The sequence below is a fragment of the Phyllostomus discolor genome, chromosome 14 (assembly GCF_004126475.2).
Source record: "Phyllostomus discolor isolate MPI-MPIP mPhyDis1 chromosome 14, mPhyDis1.pri.v3, whole genome shotgun sequence".
NCBI classification, from domain to species: domain Eukaryota; kingdom Metazoa; phylum Chordata; class Mammalia; order Chiroptera; family Phyllostomidae; genus Phyllostomus; species Phyllostomus discolor.
The window spans coordinates 20,999,685-21,023,711 of record NC_040916.2 but is presented as its reverse complement, the minus strand read 5'-3'; the positions used below and the strand labels follow the sequence as shown (position 1 = coordinate 21,023,711).

Below are 24,027 nucleotides of genomic sequence, written 5' to 3'. Positions count from 1 at the left end.
CGGGACCTCGAGTCATACTGGCAGGTGCCCTGAACTCTCCTTCTTCCGTCCTTTCCCCAAGGCCAGGCCCCAAAGTGCTGAAAACCACAACCACCCCCCACGTTCCCCCCCTCACCCGACTCCCAAAGAGGGTGGGCGGTGACTTGGGCCCCAGTGGGACACAGGTGCAGCTCCGAGGGACCTCGGGTTGGCAGGGCGGGGAGAGTCACTCTCGAAGGTCTCTTGCTGAGGCTCCCCCGTGGGCTGGGTGAGGACCTGGCCATCGAAGGCCGTGGCCAGAAACAAACCCGTGAGCGTGACGGGCGTCTCGGAAGGAAGGAGCGGGGAGAAGGCACGTGCCTGTCCCCATAGCCACCTGACTCCAGGACGTGCCTTGGAATTGGTCTCTGAAGAAAACACCCCCTTTTCCTCCTGGGTGGGACGGGAGGGGAAGGTCAAGGTCGGCCGGGTAGGAGGGAGGATGGACCGAGGGTCCGACCCAAGGGCAGCAGGAACCAGGGGCAGCTAGTTCTCGGCTGGTTCCCGCTGCCCCCTGCTTCCTCCCGACACTCAGAGCGTGTTGCGAAGCACAGTACCAGGACCCCTCACCCCTGGCGTCATATTATAAAATACAGACGAAGGACAGGAAAGGTCAGTTGGCGGGCGGCTGCCCACGGCTCAGAAGTGCAAGGACCGCCGCTTCCGCCCCGCCACGGGACGGGGGCTGTAGGGACGCGTCTTCATTTCCACGAAGGGGATGGAGAACTCGTGGCCTTTCCAGTGGTACCAGTTGATGCCCTGGGAAGGAGAAAGAGGCTCGCGTCAGACCACCCGAGACGTGGCCGAGTTCCCGGTGAGGTCAGGGTGTGGCCCCTCTCCGGCTGCTCCTGTCAGACGGGCCTGCGGCCTGGGTCTCTCCCGGGAATGCATCGCGGCTCCAGGCGTTTGGGCTTCGGGCCTTGCCTGCACCGGTCATGGAGGGGATTCCAGGATCCCACCAGCAGCGAGGCCTCCGAAGGGGGCAACTGTGTGCAACCACCCGCTGCGGGAGAGTCAGTGGTTTCCACCGACGGTGACCCACCCTCTGGCATTGCCCAGTACAGTGGGGTGTCCCTGGGGCGTCCCTGGCTGCGGGGCTTCCAGTGCTACCGCTGGGGAAGTCCCAGGTGGCCCATCCTACGGACGCGTGGTCTCCAGTGGGGACAGCCAGCCCGGTTTACACTGGTCTGTCCCTTCCTGGGACACTTCTGAAGCTAAAGCGGAGCCTGGGAAGCTGCCCTTGGCTTCCCAAGGCTAGAAGATCTTCATGGAATGTTCTAGACGAGGACACGAGATGGGACTTGACTGGCTGCAGGGGCTTCTCTGGGGGAGTCTGGCTCCTGAGTCCGGCCGCCCCGCTTCCTCTGCCTCCGCCCTGTCCTGCCTGGACCCCAGGGCTGCGATCCTGTCCTCTCCATGGTCCTCCTTTCTGGGACTCCGAGTGTTCCATGTTCAGACGCAGGGGGTGGGGGGGGGACCACACGTGCAGTTAAAGCGTAAAGCTCAGGCCCGGGGGGGGTCCACAGCGCTGGGGCCTGGCGGCCGGCGGCCGGGCGTCACCCACCTGACTGTGCCTGGACTCCCCGTACTTCCCGTTGAGGTTGGTTCGGTGGCAGTTCTTGTACCACCACGCCCCCTTGTAGGACTGGGCGCAGTTGGTCACTGCGATGTCGTTGTCCCTGTCCTCGGTGGAGAAGGGGCGTCCCTGGTGATAGCTGAGCGAGTCCCCTGGGAGACAGAAACCTTCGTGAGGCTGTTCAGCTGGTCGCTCTTCAGCCAGGGCTTCCTGGACGAGCAACCCACTCCCGGCCGGGCTGGCCGCCACTGCAGGGCTCCCTCCACGTAGCGCACCCACGTCCACCCAGCGGTCGGCCTGGGCCGAGCCTCCTCCGCCTTCCCCAGGTGGGGGCAGCTGCCTCTACACTGCCCCCTCCAACTCGTCTCCTTGTCCCCCAACCGACCTCCTGCTCAAAACGCTGCCCCCCCACCCGCCACCGGCTCCATCTCACCCCGTCTGTCTGCTCCGGGCCAGCCCTGGGACACAGACATTCCTGACTCCTTTCGTCCCCAGAGGGGACAGTGACCAGCCATGGTCACCGCCGTGCAGCCTGGCTATTTTTGAAATGATTTGCTCTGTTGCTCTGTTTAGCACACTCCATTGCAATGGCTACTGTGTGCCCCAAGCATGGTCAATTGGACCTTTGGTGGGGCACCGAGGGCAGGGCTCCCGGCCATCGGGAAAGGTCTGAAGTAGGAAGAATAACAAAGGAGAGCATGTCTTCTCTTTGGAGTAGTGTGCCTGGCTGAAAAGAGAAATAACTGGACAGAGGCAGAAACGGAGGGGCAACATCCTGATGGTCTTCGTAGTGCCAAGAGGCATGAACATGTTGCTAAAATTATACGCCAAGAACTGGGGTTGATGGGAGGACCAGTAAGTCCATGTACCGAACAATAGAACATTTGGCAAAGCAGGTTTCGTGACACGCGCTATAACAGAGCCCAGGACACAGGCTGGCTGAGCCCAAGCAGCAGGCTCAGGGTTATCATGTTCTGACAAAACGGTGAACGCAACGGAGCTCCCAGAGAGGGTTGTTCTACTCAGCAGAACTGTCGTAAAAATCTGTGCAGAGAATGGGCCGAAGCACGTGGTGGTGCTGGTGGGAGAAGGGAATGCAGTGTGGCCGGTGGGGAACATTTATGTTCTGCTCTTTGCTCCTTGACGGGGGGTGATGACGACGTGCGATGGGGGGCATCTTGGAATCTGGGGGGGACCTGGTTTGCTTTCATTGGTTCAGAGATGGTTTTCCTTGACGTCACTGCAGGGGAGCTGGGTACCAAGACTGTAGCGGGCTCTGCTCTCTCTGGATAGGAGCCCATATTGATTAATCTAGACGAGAAGACTGATCGGTGGCCCTCCCGTTGACCTTTGTTTCTTAGACCTTAACGGCACTCTCGCTGCACTTAATTGCATTTTCTCTGAGTGCTCTGTGTAGCGGGGCCGGGGCCATTATTATGATTTTCCAGGCGAGGAAACTCAAGTCCCGGGAAATTGATTCCGGGTCCCCTGAGTGGTGTGGGACAGCCTGGCCCAGAGCCACAGACCGACAGCCCCGTGCCCTGCGCCCTGCCCCCTGGCCAGCGGGGGCCGCGGTACCTGCGGTGCCGTTGTAGCTCCCCAGGCGCAGCTTGTACAGGCTTCTGCCGTCCTCGACGGAGAACTTGTCGTAGTAGGCGAAGGCGGCCTCCTGGCCGTCGCGCATGTCCACGCGCAGCTCGTAGCGGCCCTGGGACGTGACCCTGTGGATGTTGTCCAGCCCTGCAGAGGGGAGTGGAGAATGCGGGAGCCTGGCCCCGGCGGCTTTGGAGATGGGGGTAGGAAAGGGAACCGTGGGCTCAAAACAAGTGTGACAAGGAAGTGGAGGGTTTTCGGAAACCCACGGGCGTCAGCCCCTCCCAGGCTGCTGTCCTCCCAGACTCTGAATTTCCTCCTGCAAAGGCCAGCGCAGGGGTGCTGAGGAGGCCCCGCTGCAGGGTGGCTCAGGGGGCCGATGTCTCCCCGGGACCCGGTGACGGGCAGGCCCCGAGCCCCAGCACTCCCGGCTCTGTGCCCGCCACCTCTCACTCCAAACGTGGTGCTGGGCGAAAGTGACCAGAGGCGTCCCGTGGGCGTGAGCCCTTCGGCCCGAGTGACAGGAAGAAAGAGGTGGAAACAGGTGGCGTTCGGGGCGAACCCACGGCCAGGGTACCCGGACATCCCGCCGTCTCCGAGAAGCCTGCGGAGGCAGGGGTCTGTCCGCCTTTCTCACACCCCCTCCTCCCGCAGCCTCCCCCAGCTCACACTGCCTCCTTCTTGGATTATTGCCCTTGACCAGACGGCAGTCCCTTCACCCTGGAAGCTGCACTCTCCGTCCCCACACCGTGGGGCAGACCTCCACAATGCCTGATGGGTGGGGGTGGGGTGGGGGGCAACGAAAGCCTGACCCCTTACCCCCACCCCAGGAGCAATTTATGCTCAGAGAGTCCCCGGGCATCACACTGAAGCTAACCTCCAACCAAGGCCTCACCTTTGCACTCTGCCCCCACTCTGTCCTGCTTCCCCTCCCCCTTCTCCCGAGACCACCCCCCAATATATCCCTTGAACGGGAATCTCTGTCCCAAGCTCTGCTGCCAGGGGACCCAACTTAGCAGAGAAACTGGGGGTCACAGTGTTACCCCAACCTGAGCACTGCTGCCGACAACACACCGCCAGGCCAGGCCTGTGCTCCGGACCCTCCGCGGCTCCCTGTCGCCCACGGCATTGAGTCCAGACGTCCCCTCCCGACTTTGCCTCCTGCCCGTGCCTTCGTCCAGCCCACCTAACCTCAGCTTCTTCTTCCCTGGCCGCAGCTGTCCTCTGGTTGGCCGGTTTCTCCCCTGCCCTGTTTGCACACATTGAAAGGAGCCCTGTCTTCCCTCTTTTCCGGTTCCTCTCCTCCCCTCGATGCCTCTCCAGGCAGCCAGACCCGTCCTGCTCTGAGTAGCTGTGGCTTCCCCGTCAGTGGCTTGTAGGTTGCTGCGGTGTTTCCCCGTGTGGGGTGACATCTCTGATGATACAACAAGAATTTGGGGCCTAAGGACTCAATAACCTTGAACGTATGGCGAGAGAGGGATTACCAAATTCTCTTGCTTTCTTAATCGAGTAAGGAGAAACCTTGCCCCTGATTCTAACCCTGACTCTCAGTGTCAGTCTGGTTCTAAGTACCTTTGCGGGGTAGCGCCCAACACTCCCTAACGTGCGCTGTTGCCAGCCCCACCACCGTCAGCAACAACAACAGGCTGGCAGCCCCCGCATTTAACTGCCATTTAGTAATATTAATATGGTTTTCATTGCATTGACTTTTGAGGCTCCCTCTCATCACTGCAGATCACGAGCTTTCCATCTTCGGCAATGCTTTGACATTTCCTTCCCAAAACAATAGATTTAATGAACTAAAATGAGTGGCACACAGAAGGTATTACGTGCACAGGTCTGGGGCGCCAGAGCCCTGTCTGCAACGGGCGCGCTGACTCATGGGTACTGTCTGCCGACTCTTAGAGGGGAAGGGTGTTTTCCTGTTCGTTGACTTTTCTCTCAATGCTTTTATATGGTTTTTACCATACATTTTGATCAGCTACATCAGCAAACACACATCTGGGCATTGAAGAAATTGTCAATAAATTCTTACCATTGACTGATCCATCAATGGATAGCTACAGTTTAGGGGCGGACTCTCCCCCAGGCAGTGCAATAGGCAATGCGGTTAAGAGAGGAATGTGATGTGGTCCCAGCCCTAAAGGAGGTTTCTGTGGTATAGTCTATAGTCGTGAGAGAAAGGGAAGGGGCACTAATAAGGGAGTGGCTAATTCTCCCACGGGCACAGGGCGAGGCCAGCGGGTAGGGTGGGTTCTCCAGGCCTTTGAATATACACAGACGGACACCAAGGTGCCTAAGGAGGCGACAGGTGGCCGGACAGTGTTCCTTGCAGAGGAGACATCAGTGATTCTGAATGTTTGGAGGCTGAGGCTGGGCTCGGGGCATGTGGGAAGGAGAGAGGTACTCGGTGGCGGGGAGCAGGCTCCCAGGGAGAGTGGGGGGGCCCGATGCCTGAGCTGAGGTGTCTGGCTCGCACCTGGTAGTAGTGAGACCTTGAGAAGTTTTACAAATGGGGTTCAGCACTGCTCAGATCGTTGGGGTGAGTAAGACCGTCCTGGGGGCCACATGAGCAATGAGTAGTCCTGGAGGTGCAGAGGCCACTTAGGGGGAGAAAGATAATGAGACCCGAGAGGCAGTGACAGGGAGGCGGAGAGGAGGCCGCCGATTCGGACGCCGTCACTCTCCTTTCCCTGCCGCCCTGCACAAGTCACTGAGAATCCAAGTGGGAGGCAGACGCAGGGCAGACAGCACACGCTGCTTCCCGGGCGTGGCACCTGCCTGGGTCAGACGTGTGTGCTTTCCTCCTCACACCTGTTCAGTCCTCAATCGACACCTCCTGCTCGCGCCAGACCCCTAGGGAACTGATGGCTACCTCTAGTGCCATTCTCACTTTCCTCCGTCCCCTGCCGAGTCAGGGAAATCGCATTCCCCAAGGAACTGGAGCAGAGCGACGGCCTCCCTCTCTCGGCCCCACAGGCTGGCTGGCTGGTGCCTCCCTCATGAGAGGGGGCCAGCCGCCCTGGCGCTCCTCAAGCCCCCTCGCCCACCAGGCCGGCCCCTGCCTTTGTAGTTGCCTCACGTCAAGACCCATCAGCATAAGAGACTATTAGTGAGGATGGGAAGAGACAGAGCAAAGAGGAAAGCGCCACAGTAAGATAACACAGATCAATAGTGCAGCCAAACAGAGCCTGCGGTGCCGAAAGCAATTCACGGGCTGTCAGCTTCTCAGCAGACACGGGGCCGCTGATAACCCCAGACGGGCCCGGAAGGGGGAGAGGCGGACGGAGAGCCCGGGCAGCGTGGCAAGGAAAAGCAGCGCGGAGGCGTTACCCAGCCAAAACTCGTCCTCCAGGTTCCCGAAGCCAACTCGGTACTCCGCCCACTTCCGGAAGAAGTCGGTCTGGCCATTCTGCCGTCTCTGGAACACCTGCCAAGAGACGGGGAAAATAATGGGACGCCGGGAAAAGGAACTCTGGCGAGTGAACTTGCTGTCACTGAGTTTCATACCCGCAAGGACAGGGATGCTCAGATGAGGAGCATTACTGTGCAGAGCCGGGCATTTGCCGAGCCGTGTTCGTAGGAGACCCCCAGCCCCTCTCTCGGGGCGCAGAGGCCCGACGAACAGGCCTGGGGGGGATGTTGACACTCACTCGCACCCCTGCGATGTAGGATGGATTCAGGGACACACTGAGCCCCCACATCGTCAGGGAAAACCGGCTTGGCTCTCAGATTCTCCTTGCACCGGGGAGCGCAGCAGAAAGCATCCCTCGCCCAAAGAGCAGGACGGGCTTCCAATCAGCCACTCCCTGCCCTCATCCCAACGCAGGCAGAGCAACTGCATGGCATTCATTTTCCCAGCTGCTTAGGTGCTAATTTCGTCTAACCTCCACTACATCAGCCTCGGCTTCAACTTCCCAGTTATGCTTGACAAAGGAGGCCGAGATACGTCAGAAACAACAAAGGAAATGTCTCCCAAGAGGAGCGGCCGTGAGCACCGTTGTCATTTCCCTCCATTCAAAGCCCTGTTTCCACCCGCACCCACCCAGCTAAGGCCGGGCGGAGGTCGGGCCAGGCCGCGGGAGCCCTGCCCGCCTCGTGGGCTGCGCTGGTGGGCGGGGACAACCCTGAGGCCACCCTGCTCTTTTCCCTGTCCTGAACGGTCAGCCTTGGGACAGGGTACTCGCGGGCGGTGGTGCCTCCCTTTTCCTAGTAACCGGTGCCCCCTGAAGGCTGTGGCACTCTGGGGAAGAGCCAGAGAGGCCAGGGAAGGATGGGGACAAGGGTGGCCCTCGTCACTAGAGGTGACTGCCCATGCTCGGTCCCCCATAGGCAGTCGTCCTGCAGCCTCGGCTCCTGTCTCCTCACTGGAGCCGCAGATTCCAGCAGGCAAGACCCGGGCCTGTCTGAGCCACGGGTCCCTGTCCCTGCATGCAAAACTGCCATCGCAGAAGGAACCCCCTCCCTGGGCCAGGCCACGGCAGCCTCCGTTTGTTACTCCTCTCTTCCCGGCCAACACCTGTGACTGGGCCGCTGGATGCTGAGGAGGAGCCCCAAGGGAAACGAGGAGCCCCGTTAGGAGGGACGTGCGGGGGTAGGTGAGGGGACGGGCAGAGGAAGGTGAAGCTGGGGTCCCCCAGCGCTGCGCCGGGCGGCCCGGGACGCCAGGAAGTCTGCGCATGCGCGGGGAGCAGCGCGCACTCACAATCCAGCCGCCGCCGTCGGTGGTCATGTCGCAGTACACCTGCAGCTTCTGGCGGGGCTCCCCACGGAGGAAGATGGTGTAGACCCCACTCAGCGTGTCGCCGTTCATCAGGTGCTGGGCACAGTCCTGCGGGTGCGGGAACACCCGGCCCCCTGCGGAGGAACAGAGGCCGTTTCCGGAAAGGGCCCTTCCCCCGCTCGGCCTGGCCCCTTGAACCGGAGAAGGGGCAGGGCGTGTGGCCAACCTTTTGGCGTCTCTGGGCCACGCGGGAAGAAGAACGGTTGTCTTGGGCCACACGTTAAATATGCTGTGACATGTAATGACGAGGAAAATCTCATGGTTTAAGTAAATGTACGATTTTGTGTTGGGTGGCGTTCACAGCCATGCTGGGCTGCATGTGGCCCACGGGCTGTAGGTTGGACACCCCTGCGGGTCTCGTGGTACCTCGTGAGGAGCTGTGAGACATCCACTCAGGACGTCCCACAGTGTGCGGGGACCCTGCCTCACCCCGCATCCCCCCTGCTCAGCCGATGTGGATTAATCAGACAATCACAGTCTTACGGGATCTGAGGACCAAGGAGCTGGGTTCAAGGTCTGCCTCCTCCACTTACATGGCTACCTTAGGCTAATGGTCTGACTTCCCTGGGCACCAGATTTCTCATCAATAAATGGGGATAAACAAAATACCCCTCCCCCGAAAGGTGAAGATGTGTCAGTGCGGCCAGTGACTGTCACTCAGGCGATGATGACAGGGGCAGGCCCACAATGCATCACTGTAGGGCCCACCTTTCCAAAGGATGGGAGGCACCGAAGCGCAGATTTCCGCCCTCCTCACGGCGGCCACGAAGGGATGCCTGGATAAGCTCAGCATGAGCAAGAAGACGGGTATCTACTCCTCGGGCAAAATCATCTCCTGATTGGACTAAACAATCAAATGTCCATGCTTTACAGTTCAGTGGGAGTTTAAAGAGAGGGCAGGGGGAATAAACGGCTGCTCATCTTTCAGTGAGAACAGCCCAATTTGTACAACAATATCTAATTAGCTGAAAGCGAAGCTTAAATCATGTGTCTTGAAGAGTTTAGCTTCAGGGCACATTTTAATGCTTAGAAGGCAAGTGGAGGAGCCGAGATCCCGGCGGCGGGCTCTGCGGACTGTGGGAGCTGGTAGAGCGAGCGAAAGGCGGGGCTCGGGAGTGAGCAACTGAGATCCGGGGGCCCGGGAAATAGAAGGGTGTGGCTGAGGTGCCTCTGCAGCCGTGGCCCGCAGAGCAGAGGCAGGAAGAGGCGAAGTGTGGAGCTCATGGGCCAGTCACTGCAGTGTCCCCTGTGCACTGCAGGGTGTGATGGCTGGCCCCTGGTGGGGAGGGGGTCACAGCAAATGACAGCCTGATGCCACAGAAGGAAGGAGACACAACAACATCACTGAAAGCCCAGGGCATCTGAACACCTGTCAGCGAAGCATCCTGTGTTGGGAAGAGGTCGTTGGGGTCCCACAGACTTTGCACAAGGCCCCTTTGGAGATGAGCTAACGCCCCCGAGCACAGGACTGTCCTTCAGCTCTGCCACGCCAGGGTCAAGGGTGGCTGCCATTGAAGGCGGCTTGGAACAAAGGCACTGCCCACCTCGGCCATGGCCACACCAGGGAATAACAGTGCATTTCTGTGGAACTTGTGCTCGACAAAGTGCACTTTTACCTTCATTGAGTGTTTCAAGAAACTTGAGAGGAAGGCAAGATTGTTACGAATCAAAAGCTTATTTTACAGAGAAAAAGACCACACGCAGAAAGGTCCCATTATGTCCCCTGTCACGTGAACTTGAGTTTCCGACTTCAAGTCAAGTGCTCCGTGCATTCCTTCTGCGGAGAGAGAGGCTAGAACACGATGCAGGTGACTGGATCCGCCTCTGTCCGTGCGGCAAAGGATGAATTAACGTCTGTGTCTAATTTGTGAGCACAGAGAGCCCCAAAGGCCAAAGTGACCTAAAAAAATGTCCTACATTCAAATTAACTATCTTTACCCCCCAAATGGAAAACCGATTTTCTGAATAGCTGCAGCAACGCTCTTTCATCGGCAGCGTGCCCTAGGGCTCATCAGCGTTGGCCGTCCCACCTGCGCCTAGAGGTCACAATTATATTTCTGGACAGCTGCCAGACAGCTCCTTCCTCCCTCCCCGTTGCTTGGGGACACCGTGATTATTTCCCTTTTTCCACATCATTCTCCACCTCGTCTCTGGAGCAACCAGCCTTCTCTCGCAGCTCGGCTTTCTCATTTTCTAAATGCAGCAAGCACTGCGTGTTCTTGGTCTTCAGCTCACTCCTACCATACGCGCCAACAGCCCCTTCTCCTGCAGGGACTGAGCTTCTTAAAGGAGCCAGCACCCCAGATTTCTTGCCAATACCCAACGCACGTGTCCCTGGTCATCTTCTCTCAAAACTTAAAACGGCAACCTCATGCAAATACACATAATGAAACTAAACCAAGCCAGAGAAAGTACATCAATGATCTTATACAGGCTACTTCACATTAGTCATGTGGATTATTTAGTAGTTATAAATACTTTTTTTAAATATGCTTTTTTTAAAAGATTTTATTTATTTATTTTTAGAGACGGAAGGGAGGGAGAAAGAGAGAGAGAGAGAGAGAGAAACATCAATGTGCGGTTGCTGGGGGTTCTGGCCTGCAACCCAGGCATGTGCCCTGACTGGGAATCGACCCTGCGACACTTTGGTTCGCAGCCCGCACTCAATCCACTGAGCTATGCCAGCCAGGGCTAATACTTTTAAAAGGCGCAAGTGCATCAGCTGCTTTAAAGGGAGATGACCAGAAACAGATATAATAACCTGAGATGACTTGCCCCGGAGAAGACCATTTCTAAAACGTGTGAAGGACTCTTATACAAAAGAAGAATTCTTTCTTTTATTTTTAAAGTCAGAAAACGAGGATGCAATCTATGTATGAGTGAAGTGTGGTCCAGGTGGTGTCGGCGGTTGGGTGCGAGGAAGGTCCCAGGCTGCACCGCGTGAGGGGAAGGGCCCCGCTTCAGGCTGGTTGCGGGAGGCGCTCAGGCGACGTGTGCGGGGCTGCTGCCCGGCGGCTGGGTGCACTCGCCTCCTCCCCTGTGACGCACTGCAAGCCCCCCTGCTTGCTTAGAGATGCCCCTCCCTGTCATGTAGTCCATGGCCCTGCTGGAAAGCCAGCCAACGGGCATTTTGTTCATGCAGAGTATCAAGAGCAGTGGCCTGGGGTTTCTACCTCCTGGGAGCTGGGAAAAGACACGTGTGTCCCGAAACCCCTGCCATCCAATCCCTGTGGCCCACAAGGCTGCCGAGGGTATTGCCTCCTTAATCACATGATGATTCCTTCCCACCGGATGAGAGGAATCAGAGGCTGGTTAATTGTTCCTCAACTGGGGCCTTTATTGGAATTCAGATTCCTGGTTCTGTGGCAGAGCTGCTGAATGAGAAAGTCGGGGGTGGGTCTCGGGTTCAGGATTTCACCCAGGCTCCTCAGGTGAGCCTGAAGCCTGCCTGGACTTGAATGCCACTCCTCCCCTGGTGCAGTCCCCGCTCCTCAGAGAGGCCAAGGAGCGGCACTGGTGAGCAAGACTGCGCCCCCGAGGGGCCTGGTGGTCGGTTCCTCCTTTCCTCTCCTTCCCCTTTCTCCTTTCCCTTCCCCCTCTCTCTCCCACAGGTATGTCTTGGGGGGTGGGGCAGGTCCCAAGATTTAGATTGGGGGGTCTGGGAAAGAGGAAACGAGAGCCTCTCTAGCTTTGAGCTGAAGCCTGGGGCGCCGGTTTTTACCACGAGGTTCTGCCTTGGCGGCTGCTGGGCTTCGGCTCAGCTGATGATGAAGACGACCCCAATTCCCGCTCTGTTGTGTGAGCTGCCTGCGCACTGTGGGTTCAGATGTTTTCAACAACCCGTCGGGGTGGACTCAGGCACCCCTGGGTCTCTGGATGCCCTGCCGTGCAGCGCCATCAGAAACTCCCATTTAACCCTGACACGGGTCGTCCCAGAGACTTTTCCCGAGGCAGACGTTTCAGGGCCCAGAGCAGCGCTGGGAGCTTTTCTTCCCGTCGGTGCGAGAGCTGTGGCCTGGCCCAGAAAGAGACGTTTTTTTCCCTTAAGTACAGGCTGTGTTGATTACCGAGTTAAGAGGAAAGCAATGCCAAGTGATGGGGACACTGGATGTCTCCTGGTTGAAGTGTTTCTAGATGTAATTGCGAGATCAATAGGACTGGGCACTTTCTGGAAGAATTGCTCAGAAATTGGTTTGTGTCGGGGTCTGAAGGCTGCCAGCCGCTGGGAGCGAGGGAAGAGACCTTTTCTGTCCCTGCCGGCCCCTGCCTCGTGCTCTGTCCCTGGACACGGTCTTTAAAGTGGCCCAAGTTTCCGAGTCAGTGGCTTTGGGGAGTCTGTCCACGGCCCGCCCCACGGCCTCAGCGTTGGGACTGGGGCGGAGATGGCAGCGTCTCTCCCTGGGAGCGGGCCCAGGGCAGCCGGGTGTGCGGCCAGCTCTGGCCTCCAGAACTCGGGTTTGTTTTCCCAGAAGTGGGTCTGTGGTTGGCAGGTTGTTTGTCAGGGGGGCAAAGTTACCTGTCCGGCCCACGTGGGCTGTCAAACCTACCACCATAGCCACCTCGACAGCATCTTCTAATTCATTTACTGATTTATTCTTTTATGTATTCATTCAACAGACCCATAGGAAGTGCCTGTTGGGTTCTAAATACTGGGCTAAGAAAGAGGTGGGAATGAATGTATACCCTTTTAGGTTGCTTGCACTCTGGTGGGAGGCACGGACACAACCCTCAATTCTGTGTGTCCTGGAAGACGGAGAGACACAAGCAGCTGTCAAAACCCGGAAGCGAGCGTGCGGAGAGCCTGGGGCTGCCGAGGGGCGGTTGAGCGGGGGCGGGGAGGCCCGGGACGGGGTAGGGGTTGGCAGCTGCTCATCGGAAAGGGCTTCGTCTTGTAGGAGCTGGCACAGAAGTGAGCCACACGTTGGTGGGCCAGACTGTTTCGGGCCAATGGAAAAGCACGGCCTGTTTGCGGACACAGCAGGCTTGGCCAGGAGACCGTGAGAGATGGGCCGTGTGGGTGAGGGGGAGCCCTGGGGAGGCAGATGGGACAGGACCATGCCACTTAAAGAGCTGGACTTGGTCCTGAAGGCGACGGGCTGAAGAATCCCAGGGCGGGCTTCCAGCTGCAGTTTTTAGAAAGACTGTCCTCACTGTGGTGCAGAGAATGAGTCGGGCGTGGGGGAGACTGGGGGTGCGACTCATTTAGGGGATGGAAGTCGTGGGAATCCAGAGGAGAGGTGGCAACAGACTTTGAGGAGGGGACGGGGACAGAGAATCAACTGGGTTCTCCTGAATGGCTTGATCTAGAGATTAGGATCTAGATCTAGAGATCTAGAGTGATCTCTGGACGGCTTGGACGTCGTCGTCAGTGGAGTGGCCGAGGACGGTCCGCAGGCTCTGCAGATGCCCTGGCTTCGGCCCACCGGGCCCCCAGGGCTGCCCCTTGAAGGTCAGCTGCAGGCGCCCTACCAGCGCAGACACGGCCCGACGGAACCTGCCTCGCTGGCCTTGGCTTCCCTTAGGTCCGGAGACCCGATTCCGAGGCCCAGGAGCTGATCACGGACTGGGGGCTGCCAGCCTGGCCTCTCTCTGTGGCCAGGAGGGGGCTGGGCCATGGCAAGGCCACCTGCCTGGTCTCCCCCTGCCAGGCTGGCCCTCCTTGCTTCCATTCTCCGTGTTTTAACCAGAGGGATCTTTTTAGAACGCAAACGTGACCTGCCCCTCTCACTTGCCAACAAGCTTCCAATGGCTGCTCCAAGGCAATGGCTCCAGCTGAAATGGCTTAACTAAAATAAAGCCCCAACCCCTCACCACGGCCTATCTGCCATGCCCTTGCCTGCTCTGGCTCAGCGTCGCACTCCCTTCCCTTTCTTACGGACTTTCCTCGAAACTTCTGAGCGTGCCAAACTGACTCCTCCCTCGGCTTGCGGTCAGCATGCTTCCCTGGGCCCGGACGCCCTTCCGTGTCTGCTTCTCTCTCATCCTACACACCCTGGCGGGAGTGTCTCAGCTCAGGGAGGCCTCTCCTCAGCACCCTCGTTGAGGCCAGGCCCAGGGGGTGGGGGAAGGAGGTGGCAAGTGATAGTCAGGAAAACCTTCCTCCTGGAGGAGCCATCCTGTTCCGTTCCTCTGCTGATCTGCAGGGCGGTGTTACTACTTGAAACTACCCTCGTCCCTCCTGCTGTCTGTCCCCCCACCACTGCCTCATGCTCTTGAGTGGGAGCTGCAGGAGGGCACTCGCTGGCTGCCCTTGTTCTGCATCGAGCCCCGCACTGGCTCAGTGACCCACCCACGGCAGAGGCGCGGTCAATGTCTGTTGAACGTGTGATACCGCGTGAATTCTAGGGTCCCTTCCATGACAATGAAAAGGGAAACCACAGCTAGATTTTCTGAAAACAGCGGGACAGCACAACTGAAAATGGGCCAGGTCAAATTCTGTACGTAGTGGCGTAAAGGCAGATGGCACTGCTGGCCGACAAAATCCAGTGCTCTCCCTACAGAGGGACCACGCAGCTCTGTCCCACGGAACCGTGCAGGCGACTCTACCTAAGAACATTCCACAAAACGGACCAGTTCCGTGACAATCACCCCCTGCTAAAATAAAAGTCACCCGAGATGAAACACATAAGCTGACCAGTACTATGACCGTTAACTGATAACTATGCGGATTTGCACGAACCCTTGTCTGTTGTCCCGGCACCCAGGGCTGGCCAGTGCTCATTAATTTTCACAGCCCCCCAAACGGCAGCACGTGCCAGAGCAGACCCCCGGGGTTTCCCGGGGAGGCCCCGGAGAGCAGCTCAGCCTGGGGCCGGAGTGAAGGCGATAAAGAAAACTTCTCATTACCCGCAGATGATTGTCTTCACTTAACCTCAAGGTCAAGACGACCTATTCCATGGTGTTCGCCGGCTCTGAGGACGAGCGGGAGCCGGCGCCTTGTTGGCTTCTCGGAGTATTAAAAGAGACAATGAAATCTGCCTCTCGGAGGGCCGCCTTGCCGAGTCTCGGCTGCTCTGTGGGGAGCATTTGTTTTCTCATTTATATTCATGTCTCCAAAAGACAAGTAGACCTTGGATGAAATTTCAGGCGGCAGTAAATTATAAATAATGTATCCATATTTTTTTTCTCTTCCATACTACTTCTATTAAGTCCTCCTCAGAGTCTTGCGCAAACACCAGAGACCAGAGGACAGGCAGCGATTAGCGGTGACGGCAGGAATGAAATGGGCTGACGTTGTAAGGCAGACAGGCGACCGGGGAAGGCGTCTTGATCAAAGGCGGCTTTGCGGGAGACCGGCTTCCCTTCCCCTTCCCTCCCCTTCCCTCCCCTTCCCTTCCCTTCCCTTCCCTCCCCTCCCCTTCCCTCCCCTCCCCTTCCCTCTTTTATCTCTTATTTTTAACACCTCGACTCTTTCCCGGCTCATCAAGGAGGCATCCGTCTGACTTGAGTCTCCTCTGGGCCCACCCAGGACGAGGTGAGGGTTTGCGGATGGAGAAGGGCCATCTAGGGCCCCGAAAGTCAGCTCCTTTTCCCATAAGGCAAGGCATAAAGAGTGGTCAGCTGAGACGGGCCCATCCTCCCAATAGGATGATGCTAAGTGGGAAGCCCAGGTAGTGTTGGCAAAGTCGGAATGGGTGCTGGTCACGGGGCTGAAACTGGCCTCGAATCCATGGGCCCCGGCTTGCCCTCACAGAGGGTGCCCTGAGGGGTCAGGCAGACAGGCATCTGGAGATGACGGACAGGCTCACAGCTGCCCCACACAGGTGCACAGCCGCAGCCCGGAACGGGGGGGCAGGGGGAGAATTCACGTCTGGACTGGGCAGTCCCACGTCACCGACAGTACAGAGAGGCCCCGCGGGGAGCAGCAGGAGGGAATGCTAACAGCGCGGACCCCAGGGCCGGGGCAACTGGTCGGCTCCCAGCTCTCCTAAGAGCTGTGCGCCTTTGGGGGACCCGCCTCACCCCTCTGTGGCCCCATCTCCTCATCTGTCCGTAGGGGTGATAGAACATGCCTCAGGGGCTGTCGTGAGGATGGCGTTAGATTGCACACTGGGTGCAATCGGACCAGTGCCTGTCACACAGCTCGCGAAGGTCAGACATTAGTTCACTCCCTGCCACACACATCGGGACGACTTTAGCCCTTAAGGACGCTCGGATGAGGGGGGCAGGAGGGGCAGCTGCACGTAGAGGGAGGAGACCTTGGTTCAAGCTCGGACTCAGCTGCCTACTGGCCATGGGGCTAGCCCGCTTACTAGCCTCTTGGTTTCCATGCACCTGTTCCGTTGCCTGTGAAATGGGGCGCGTGGGCCCCGCTCCCCTGTCATCGTCGGACCGTGTTGAGAACAGGAGAGTGGGAAGTGCTTTGTGAGTGGAGGAGAGCCACGGGGCTAATGGGGAGGGCTCGCTGCCACTCTTAGCGAGGTCAATCTCTCATCACAGGCGGCAGGAGGGAGGGGGAAGGGTGAAGTCTGCTGGAAAAACTCCTGCCGAAAATCCGAACGGGAGCCTGAGGGCCCTGCTTGGTGCGTTCAGCTGGGCCAGGCGGGCCTGGGGCTGGTGCAGTGGCCCCTCTGCTTGCGTGGGCAGGAAGCAGGGATCGGGGGTGGGGGTGGGGGCCGAGGCAGGAGTGCAGGAAGTAATTATTTCCCTCCGCAGAAAAGAGGCAGCTGAGTCTCTCGGATGGCCGCCTCCCCAGCCACATCTCAGCAGAGGCCACTGGGGAGACTGATATCTCGCAGGGCGGGAGGAGGTGGCGAGTGTCTCACCTGTGGTGAAGGCGGTGGAGGTGACGCTGCTCCTCTGGGCGTCCTGGGCCGCCTGCAGGAGGACTGTGTAGTCGGTGCTCTCAGACAGGCCCTCCAGCCGGATCCACGTGTCCTCCGCATCCACAATCAGCTCCTGCGGAGCGAGGGGTGGGGGGAGGGAGATGGGAGGGCAGGTCCGGCCCACAAGGAGGGGCACGGGGAGGGGGAGTCCCGTCCCATGGCCAGCGAGGTCAGTATTGCAGCGACCACTGCCGCCCTCTCCATCCACAACGAGGAGAAAACAGCCAGTAAGCAGAGAGGACGGCTCCTATTGGCCAGGGCCACGCTGGGACGAAGGTGGGCACCTGGACTATGGGACCCAGGGCTTTTTAGGTCGCACCGGGTCTCCCCAGGGCCCTCGGCCTCCCTGCTGCACAGGCAGCGGACTCGCTGGGCTCCAGTCCGACTCTGTGCCACACGTGCAGCTTCCCGGTGAGATTCCACTTTAAAACAGCATGCCACTGCCACCCAGAGTGTGACGTCTGTGCTCTGGACGGGCTGTCCCAGCCGATGCTGTAAAGCAGACATCTGTCGTGTCTGCAGCCGGCTGTGGACTCACCGCCTTTCTAATGCCCATCAAGGGGCATAAAGGGCTGAATTTGACATTCAGCTCGTGCTTGTCTGGCTCTGCCAGTAAAAACCCTTCCAGGACCCTGTACCTACAGAGGCCCGGGAGTTCCCAGTGCGTTTCGAGCCATCACGCTGGAAGCACCCAGCACTGAGTAGGATGCAGGGGTAGCAGACACGCCCCCGTCTAGGGAAGGAGCGAAGGCTTGGAGAGGGCTGGCAGGTGGCCTTCGCCCGGACCCGGGGCTGGCGCCCGAGTCTCTGACTTGCAGACCGGGGCTTATTCCTGAGCGGCGTGCGGTGTGTTCGTAGTGGAAAACCCAGCCGGCGCCCTGTGGGTTGCTTGACAGGAACGTGTTTCCCCTCAGCAGAAGTCTCACCTTGCGGCTTCCGTCGGCGGACTTGTAGGTCAGCACGTAGTTCTCGATCTCCGCCCTGGGGGGCTGCCAGGAGATCCGGGCGCTCTGTAAGGTGACCTCGCTGGCCGTCAGGTTTGCGGGAGCGTCCAGGACTGCAAAGAGGAGGGAGTGCCCGGGGGTGCCCGCCCCTCCCGCTCCTCCCTGCCGGATTCCAGGCCTGTGCATCTCTCGGCCCGTCTTTGTGGCCTCGGGGCTGCTCACGCGCTGGGCCCCGTCCTAGCTGGGACGGATGCAGAGGGCACTACCCCAGTCACAGGATAATCCTTTGGGGCCATAAGCATCCAGACAGCGATTCCCCACTCGCCTCGCCTGGGCCCCTGGGCCTAGGGGTGACATCTTCCAATCTGACCCTCCGTCTGGATTCACGACCTTGCTACGCCTGCACGTCTGTGAGTTCACTCTCGAACTTACAACAGTCTCACAGCTGTCCCTTCGTCTACTGCTCTCCTGGCCGCGGCCATATGCAGCAGCTCCCTCCCCCATATCAAGCCCTTTAGCGTCCATCAGACTCGCTGGGCCAGAGGCGTTTCAGGGCTGGCCTCTCTGGGCCTCGCTCTGCTGCCGTCCCCGGACCCAGGACAAGGGCAGAAAGCAGATGTGTGTGTGCCTGCGGGCCGGGGCTGTCGCTGACTTCCGCTGGCGCTTGGTCTGCGGTCAACTAAGTGAGAACAGCTCCTAGCTGCCTTGTCCCAAACCCGGAGGCGGTAACCCGGCCCACCGCACGGGAAGCCAGCACTGTCAGGGTCTGCGCAAGCCTCTGGGGATGCGGGGGCGGGGGGGGGGGGGGGCTGACCGCGTGCATACTCACGCGTGGAGAAGTTGGTGCTGACGGTGCCGCTGGTGAGGGGCCCGCTGGCGGCGTGCATGCTGACGGTGTAGTGGGTGCTGGGCAGCAGGTCCGTCAGCTGGAACTCCTCACTGCCCCCATCCACCAGGATGGTCTCTCCGGCGACTGAAATCAGAGGAGCACGGATGAGGATCGAATAAGACTCCCCGAATCCCAAGGCATTTCACAAGGAGTCGATATGGGAGAGTTTGGGAGGGAAAATCACTTAGAGGTTATTTAGTTCAGCCTTTCACTCCCTACAAGGATCCCCTCTTGCTCATGCGTCTCGAGGGTGCACATGGTGTTTTGCATCTTCATTAAGAAAAATATTTCTAGCCCTGGCTGGCGTAGCTTAGTGGATTGAGCTCGGGCTGCGAACCAAAGTGTTGCAGGTTCGATTCCCAGTCAGGGTACATGCCTGGGTTGCAGGCCATGACCCCCAGCAACCACGCATTGATGTTTCTCTCTCTCTTTCTATCTCCTTCCCTTCCCTCTCTAAAAATAAATAAATAAAATCTTTTTATAAAAAAGAAAAATATTCCTTATTTGGAAGCTGATTTGTCTTTCTTGTAACGTCTACTCAGGCATCTGGGGTTACAAAGAATAAGCCAAATCCTTCGTCCACGTGAGCCCTTCTCCCCCCGTCCTCCGATCAAGCCCTCTTTCCTCTGGACCGAGGAAACTGAGCCCCCAGACCTCAGCATGTCTACAAGACAGTTCTCAGATGGTCCCAGTCCTGGCCTCCTTTCCCCAGACGGGCAGCAGTCAGTCAGCGTCCCTGCCGAAACGCAAAACTCAGCAGAGCATGGAGAACCAGAGGTGAGAGGTACTGACCAATGAAACAAACAGCGTCAACCTTCGCGTTTATTCGTGCCGGTCACGTTACTCCATTCCGGAGACAGTCACGTGACATGGCAAGCAAAGAGGCTTACGATGTGGGCAAAGGGTGTGCATTACGCACGGCATGATACAGTTATTTGGGGGGCACTTATTCTCAGGGAGCCTGTGCTGGTGTGGGGTCATCACCAGTTCTTTTTCCCATTTGTTTCATAGTCCGTTTTGGTTTTTACTTTCCCAGGTTTTGACAATCAGTCTATGTCTTTGCAGCTCCCAGGCATGGCTTCCTCTTAATTTTTAAAAAGTTTATTTTATTTGCCCTGGCTGGCGTAGCTCAGTGGATTGAGCTCGGGCTGCGAACCAAAGTGTCCCAGGTTCGATTCCCAGTCAGGGCACATGCCTGGGTTGTAGGCCACAGCTCCCAGCAACCGCACATTGATGTTTCTCTCTCACTCTCTATCTCCCTCCCTTCCCTCTCTAAAAATAAATAAATAAAATCTTTAAAAAGTTTATTTTATTTAATTATTATTTATTTTTATTGAATTTATTGAGGTGACCTTGGTCTATAAAATTATACAGGTTTCGGGTGTATGGCTCTGTGATACATCATCTGCACATTGCATCGTGCGTTCACCACCCAAAGTCAAGTCTCCTTACGTCACCCTGTACCCCCCTTTCTGTCTTCCATGTCCCCCACCCCGTTTCCCCCTGGCAATCATCATATCGTTGTCTGCGTCTGGGTTTTTCTTTGGGTGGGGGGGGGACTTTCTCTTAATTATGAAAATTAAGACATCAGCCCTGCCTTCCGTCTCCTGATAACTCTGTCCTGTGGATTCCTGAAGATGACCCACAACAGTTCTGGGACCACCCCGGAGTTTGGGCAGGGAGATAATCTCCTCAGGCCTAGAGGCTGGGCCCCCTCAGCACTGTCTCCCTCTGGCTGCACTGGTCGGCGTCAACAGCATGTGGTGAACCTCGCGGTGAAGACGACTTTGAGCCTCAGGGTTCATGCCGGCTCAGCCTTTGGGCCGGGCGGGGGCAGGGAAGACCGAAGCGACAGAAGAGTTTGTCAGTTCTCGGCCCTCTGTCACCTGCTGTATTTCATCTGCTCCAAACATGGTCCCATAACATTTGTGTTTTTCTTGCTCTATAAATATCTAGCAAAGCCTGCTTTCTTTTTTCTTAATCCTCACCCAAGGACATGTTTTTATTGATTTGAGAGCGTGTGCGCGAGAGAGATATTGATCGACAGCCTTCCAAACATGTCCAGACCAGGGAACAAACTCACAACCTAGGTGTACGCCCTGACTGGGGATTGAACCTGCAACCTTTTGGTGTGTGGGACGATGCTCCAACCAAGGGAGCCACACCAGCTGGGGTGAAGAGTCTACTTTCTTGCTCATTGAGCTTTGGGGCAAGTCTCAGCTCAATTCTCAGTTTGCCTTCCCAGTGCACTTTCTCTGATGTGTATTCGCCCTTGGCTGTGTGCCCTCCTTGCACCTTTCAGCTCCGGCTTCCTCAAACCCCATCGCTGACAGAGTTGGGGGACATCCGGAGGATGGGGAAAATCTCTCATTTGTCCATCAGGTCGAGCACATATATTTTTTTTTTGTTTCACACTCCATTCAGTCCCGTCCCCACCATGCCCACCTGTCTGAGGGACGGGCCTGCAGACACCCACCTGCCAAGCGCGTGAGAACAATGACGTAGCTCTCCACGTCGCCCCCCGGGGCCCTCCACCGCAGCAGGGCTTCCGTCGAAGTGACGTTGGTGGCGACCAGGTCCTCGGGGTTGTCCATGGCTGAGACAGGGCAGGAGAACGTCAGGGAGAGGAAGGGGCGGCCGCAGGCCGCAAGTGCAGCGGCCGGTCCCCTGCAGCTCCCCCCCCACCGTGGCGTGCCCCAGAGTTTCACCCACGACACACACGTCTGCCGCTGTGCCGCACAAAACCAGGGGGTGGGTGGAGACCGCTTTCTGTTCTCCCCTCCTGCTTCCAGCGGCCCCTTCCTCCCCCGACCTTCCGTCCTCTCAAGAACGCAGCTGTCCCAGACCTTTCTTGTAATTAATGCGGGTGCGGTCAGGTGCTGTGGGGCATGCCAAGGCACGGCCGTGTGTCTTAGGCACTTCAAGCCTGATGGGAAAACTAAGAACGTACAGAGACTGTTCTGATTCGTTAGTGAACGGGAGAGTGTGCACCTCGAGCTGCTGGTACTGTCGCAGATGCAGGGGGTTTGTCTGTGACCCCTGTGAGCGTGGAGTCAGCTCTGCGCAGCCCCTAACTTAGAAGGCCCTTGTGCAGTGGCCGGACGGGGACTCGGGCTGCCTCTGACGTCCCACCGGCTACTGCATCCCGCCTTCCTGCTCCCAAGGCTCAGCTCACACTGAGGCCTGGGATCTTCCTGTGACACGGAGGGGCAAGGGGACTCTTCCAGGCTCGAGGCCAAGAATGCTGTCGGGAGAGCCGTCTGCCTGTCACAGGACCACGGTCCTATTGTAAGTGCCTCCCTCCCATGACCTTGGGACTCATTTTAGCCGTGGACGTTATGACAGTGGTTTGGGTACCAGCTCCAACTCAATGCCACGTCATGGACTTCTGCAGACCGAGGGGCGCTGTGGGCCTGGCCCTGTTCTGTAATGGAAGGTTTTACTGCTTGCCTATGTCCCTATTTCAAAGCCACAGCACGAAAATATTGTTAAAATTTTAACATCTGAATTGTATCTGTCATCTCTGCCTTCAGCGAATTTTTCAAATCCTCATGGTCTTTTAGGAGAATTACTGAAGAAAAGTCTTATGAACCTGGATCAGCTTGGCATCTCTGAGCTTAAGCACGAGACCCCGAAGGAGCCGATTTCCAGAACTGTGCAATCGCAGACCTCACGCTAACACGGCCACAACAAATGGCAATGGCAGAAGACGTTTCTGGGAGCAATCTGGTGACTGGAAGTTCGCCAAGATAGCGCCACCTGAACTTGAAGGAGGGTGGTTTCGGTGGATGCACTGCGGAGAGATACTTGCTGTTTTTGACCAAGATGCCAAGAAATGCGTTTTTTGAGCCAAGTCCCTACTCTCTTTTACCTTGGGGGTAGGAGGCTCTCGAAATCCATGTTATTGTCCTCAGTGAGAAATACCCGATTTCTTTACCACGAATTCCTAAGACTTTCAGGAAGTGTAAGGGGGGCTTCTGTGGATTCGCTGGGCATCACTATGGTCAGTGTTTCTTGATGCCTTAACGACCACAGGTAGTCTGATGGAAGGGGTGAGACTGAACCAAAACGTGGCAGGGTTTTCTGTAGTCGTGGGCCTGGAAGGCGACGAGGGAAGATTCGAATAGCCTGTGAGTGTCTTCAGGGAACTAATTTTGAGTTTCTGAAGGGGTGTTTCTTTGGCCATGACCTTAAGGATGCTGTCTACCTCCGTGCTGCCTCTGCATGTGGGCTGGCTGGGGGCTGGAGCAGGAGGGGCGGTGGGGCCCTGTGCTCAGGCCCAGAAGGGGCTCGTTTCCCTGAGTAGGCCAGCATCTTCTCCCTCCATCCCTGGAGCATGAAGCAAGAACAACGCAGCTCCTTGGTGGTCGCGGCCACATTCGATGAGAAGCTTCATGACCACAAGGTTGTTGCTGGAGTAACAACCGCTTCCTTCGCTGAGGGGGAACTTCCTCCTCTGAATCACTTAAACAATTAGAGGGGATGATTCAGACGTCCGTTCTGAGATTCACTCCCATTGTAGGTCTTTGACAGGTCACATTTCAGACTGAAGCTCCACGAAAATCCCTGACCTAGACCAGCACGCCTCCTGGAGGGTCTGGAGACAGAGGAGCTGCAAACCGATGTGCATGACGCAGCCCATCAGAGCGGTGCCCAGGAACAGTGCCCTTGGGCCCGGAACCAGCACCCTCTGGGTCAGCCGGAACACCCTCCCTCTGTGCCCCTTTTGTCTGTAGCAGGTCCTCAGTCAGCGCTCTGAGTTGGCCATGCCAGGGAGACATGCCTACCTGTGTGCACAGGAGTGCAAATGAGTCTGCCCGTGTGCACGGGAGTGCAGATGAGCCTACCTGTGTGCACAAGAGTGTGGATGAGCCTACCTGTGTGCACAGGAGTGCAGACGAACCTACCTGTGTGCACAAGAGTGTGGATGAGCCTACCCGTGTGCACGGGAGTGCAGACGGGCCTGCCCATGTGCACGGGAGTGAAGACGAACCTACCTGTGTGCACGAGAGTACAGACGCGCTCACTCTCCTCCCTGCCCCGCACGCTGTTGAGGCTGATTTCGTATTCGGTCGCTGGGTGCAGCTTGGTGACGGTGAACTCTGTCACAGTGTTGGGCACCACGGAGCTGTCCAGCCGCCCCACTGAGGAGGAGCAGAAGCCACAGTCAGTGTTCGGGGGAACCACGTTGGCACAGCTCTCGCTACAGTCTGAGAGGAGCTCCCGGGAGCCCCGGGTCAGGACGCACGGATGGGTGCGAGGCTCAGAGCCCAGTGGAGACTGCGTCCTTCACCAAGGCCACGTGCACCACTAAGGACCGGCAGGATGCAGGCCAGGTCTGGCCAATGTCCTCTGACTCCTAACTCGGCCTGAGTGGCAGAAACAGGGCCACCGTCACT

At 57.8% G+C, this 24,027-nt stretch overlaps 1 protein-coding gene across 1 annotated transcript in view; it reads right to left on the bottom strand.

The window, feature by feature from the left end:
- Positions 1-296: 296 nt before the first annotated feature.
- TNR (tenascin R) overlaps positions 297-24,027 on the bottom strand; it is a 62,542-nt gene continuing 38,811 nt past the window's right edge. Inside the window, exons 12-21 of the mRNA XM_028530776.2 lie at positions 23,626-23,772; positions 21,105-21,224; positions 18,569-18,712; positions 17,722-17,852; positions 16,736-16,868; positions 7,893-8,044; positions 6,521-6,617; positions 3,173-3,334; positions 1,583-1,746; positions 297-777 (exon numbers count right to left, since the gene is read on the bottom strand). Of these exons, the coding sequence (XP_028386577.1) occupies positions 658-777; positions 1,583-1,746; positions 3,173-3,334; positions 6,521-6,617; positions 7,893-8,044; positions 16,736-16,868; positions 17,722-17,852; positions 18,569-18,712; positions 21,105-21,224; positions 23,626-23,772 (1,370 nt within the window). The 3' untranslated portion in view covers positions 297-657. The remainder of the gene's footprint in view (positions 778-1,582; positions 1,747-3,172; positions 3,335-6,520; positions 6,618-7,892; positions 8,045-16,735; positions 16,869-17,721; positions 17,853-18,568; positions 18,713-21,104; positions 21,225-23,625; positions 23,773-24,027) is intronic.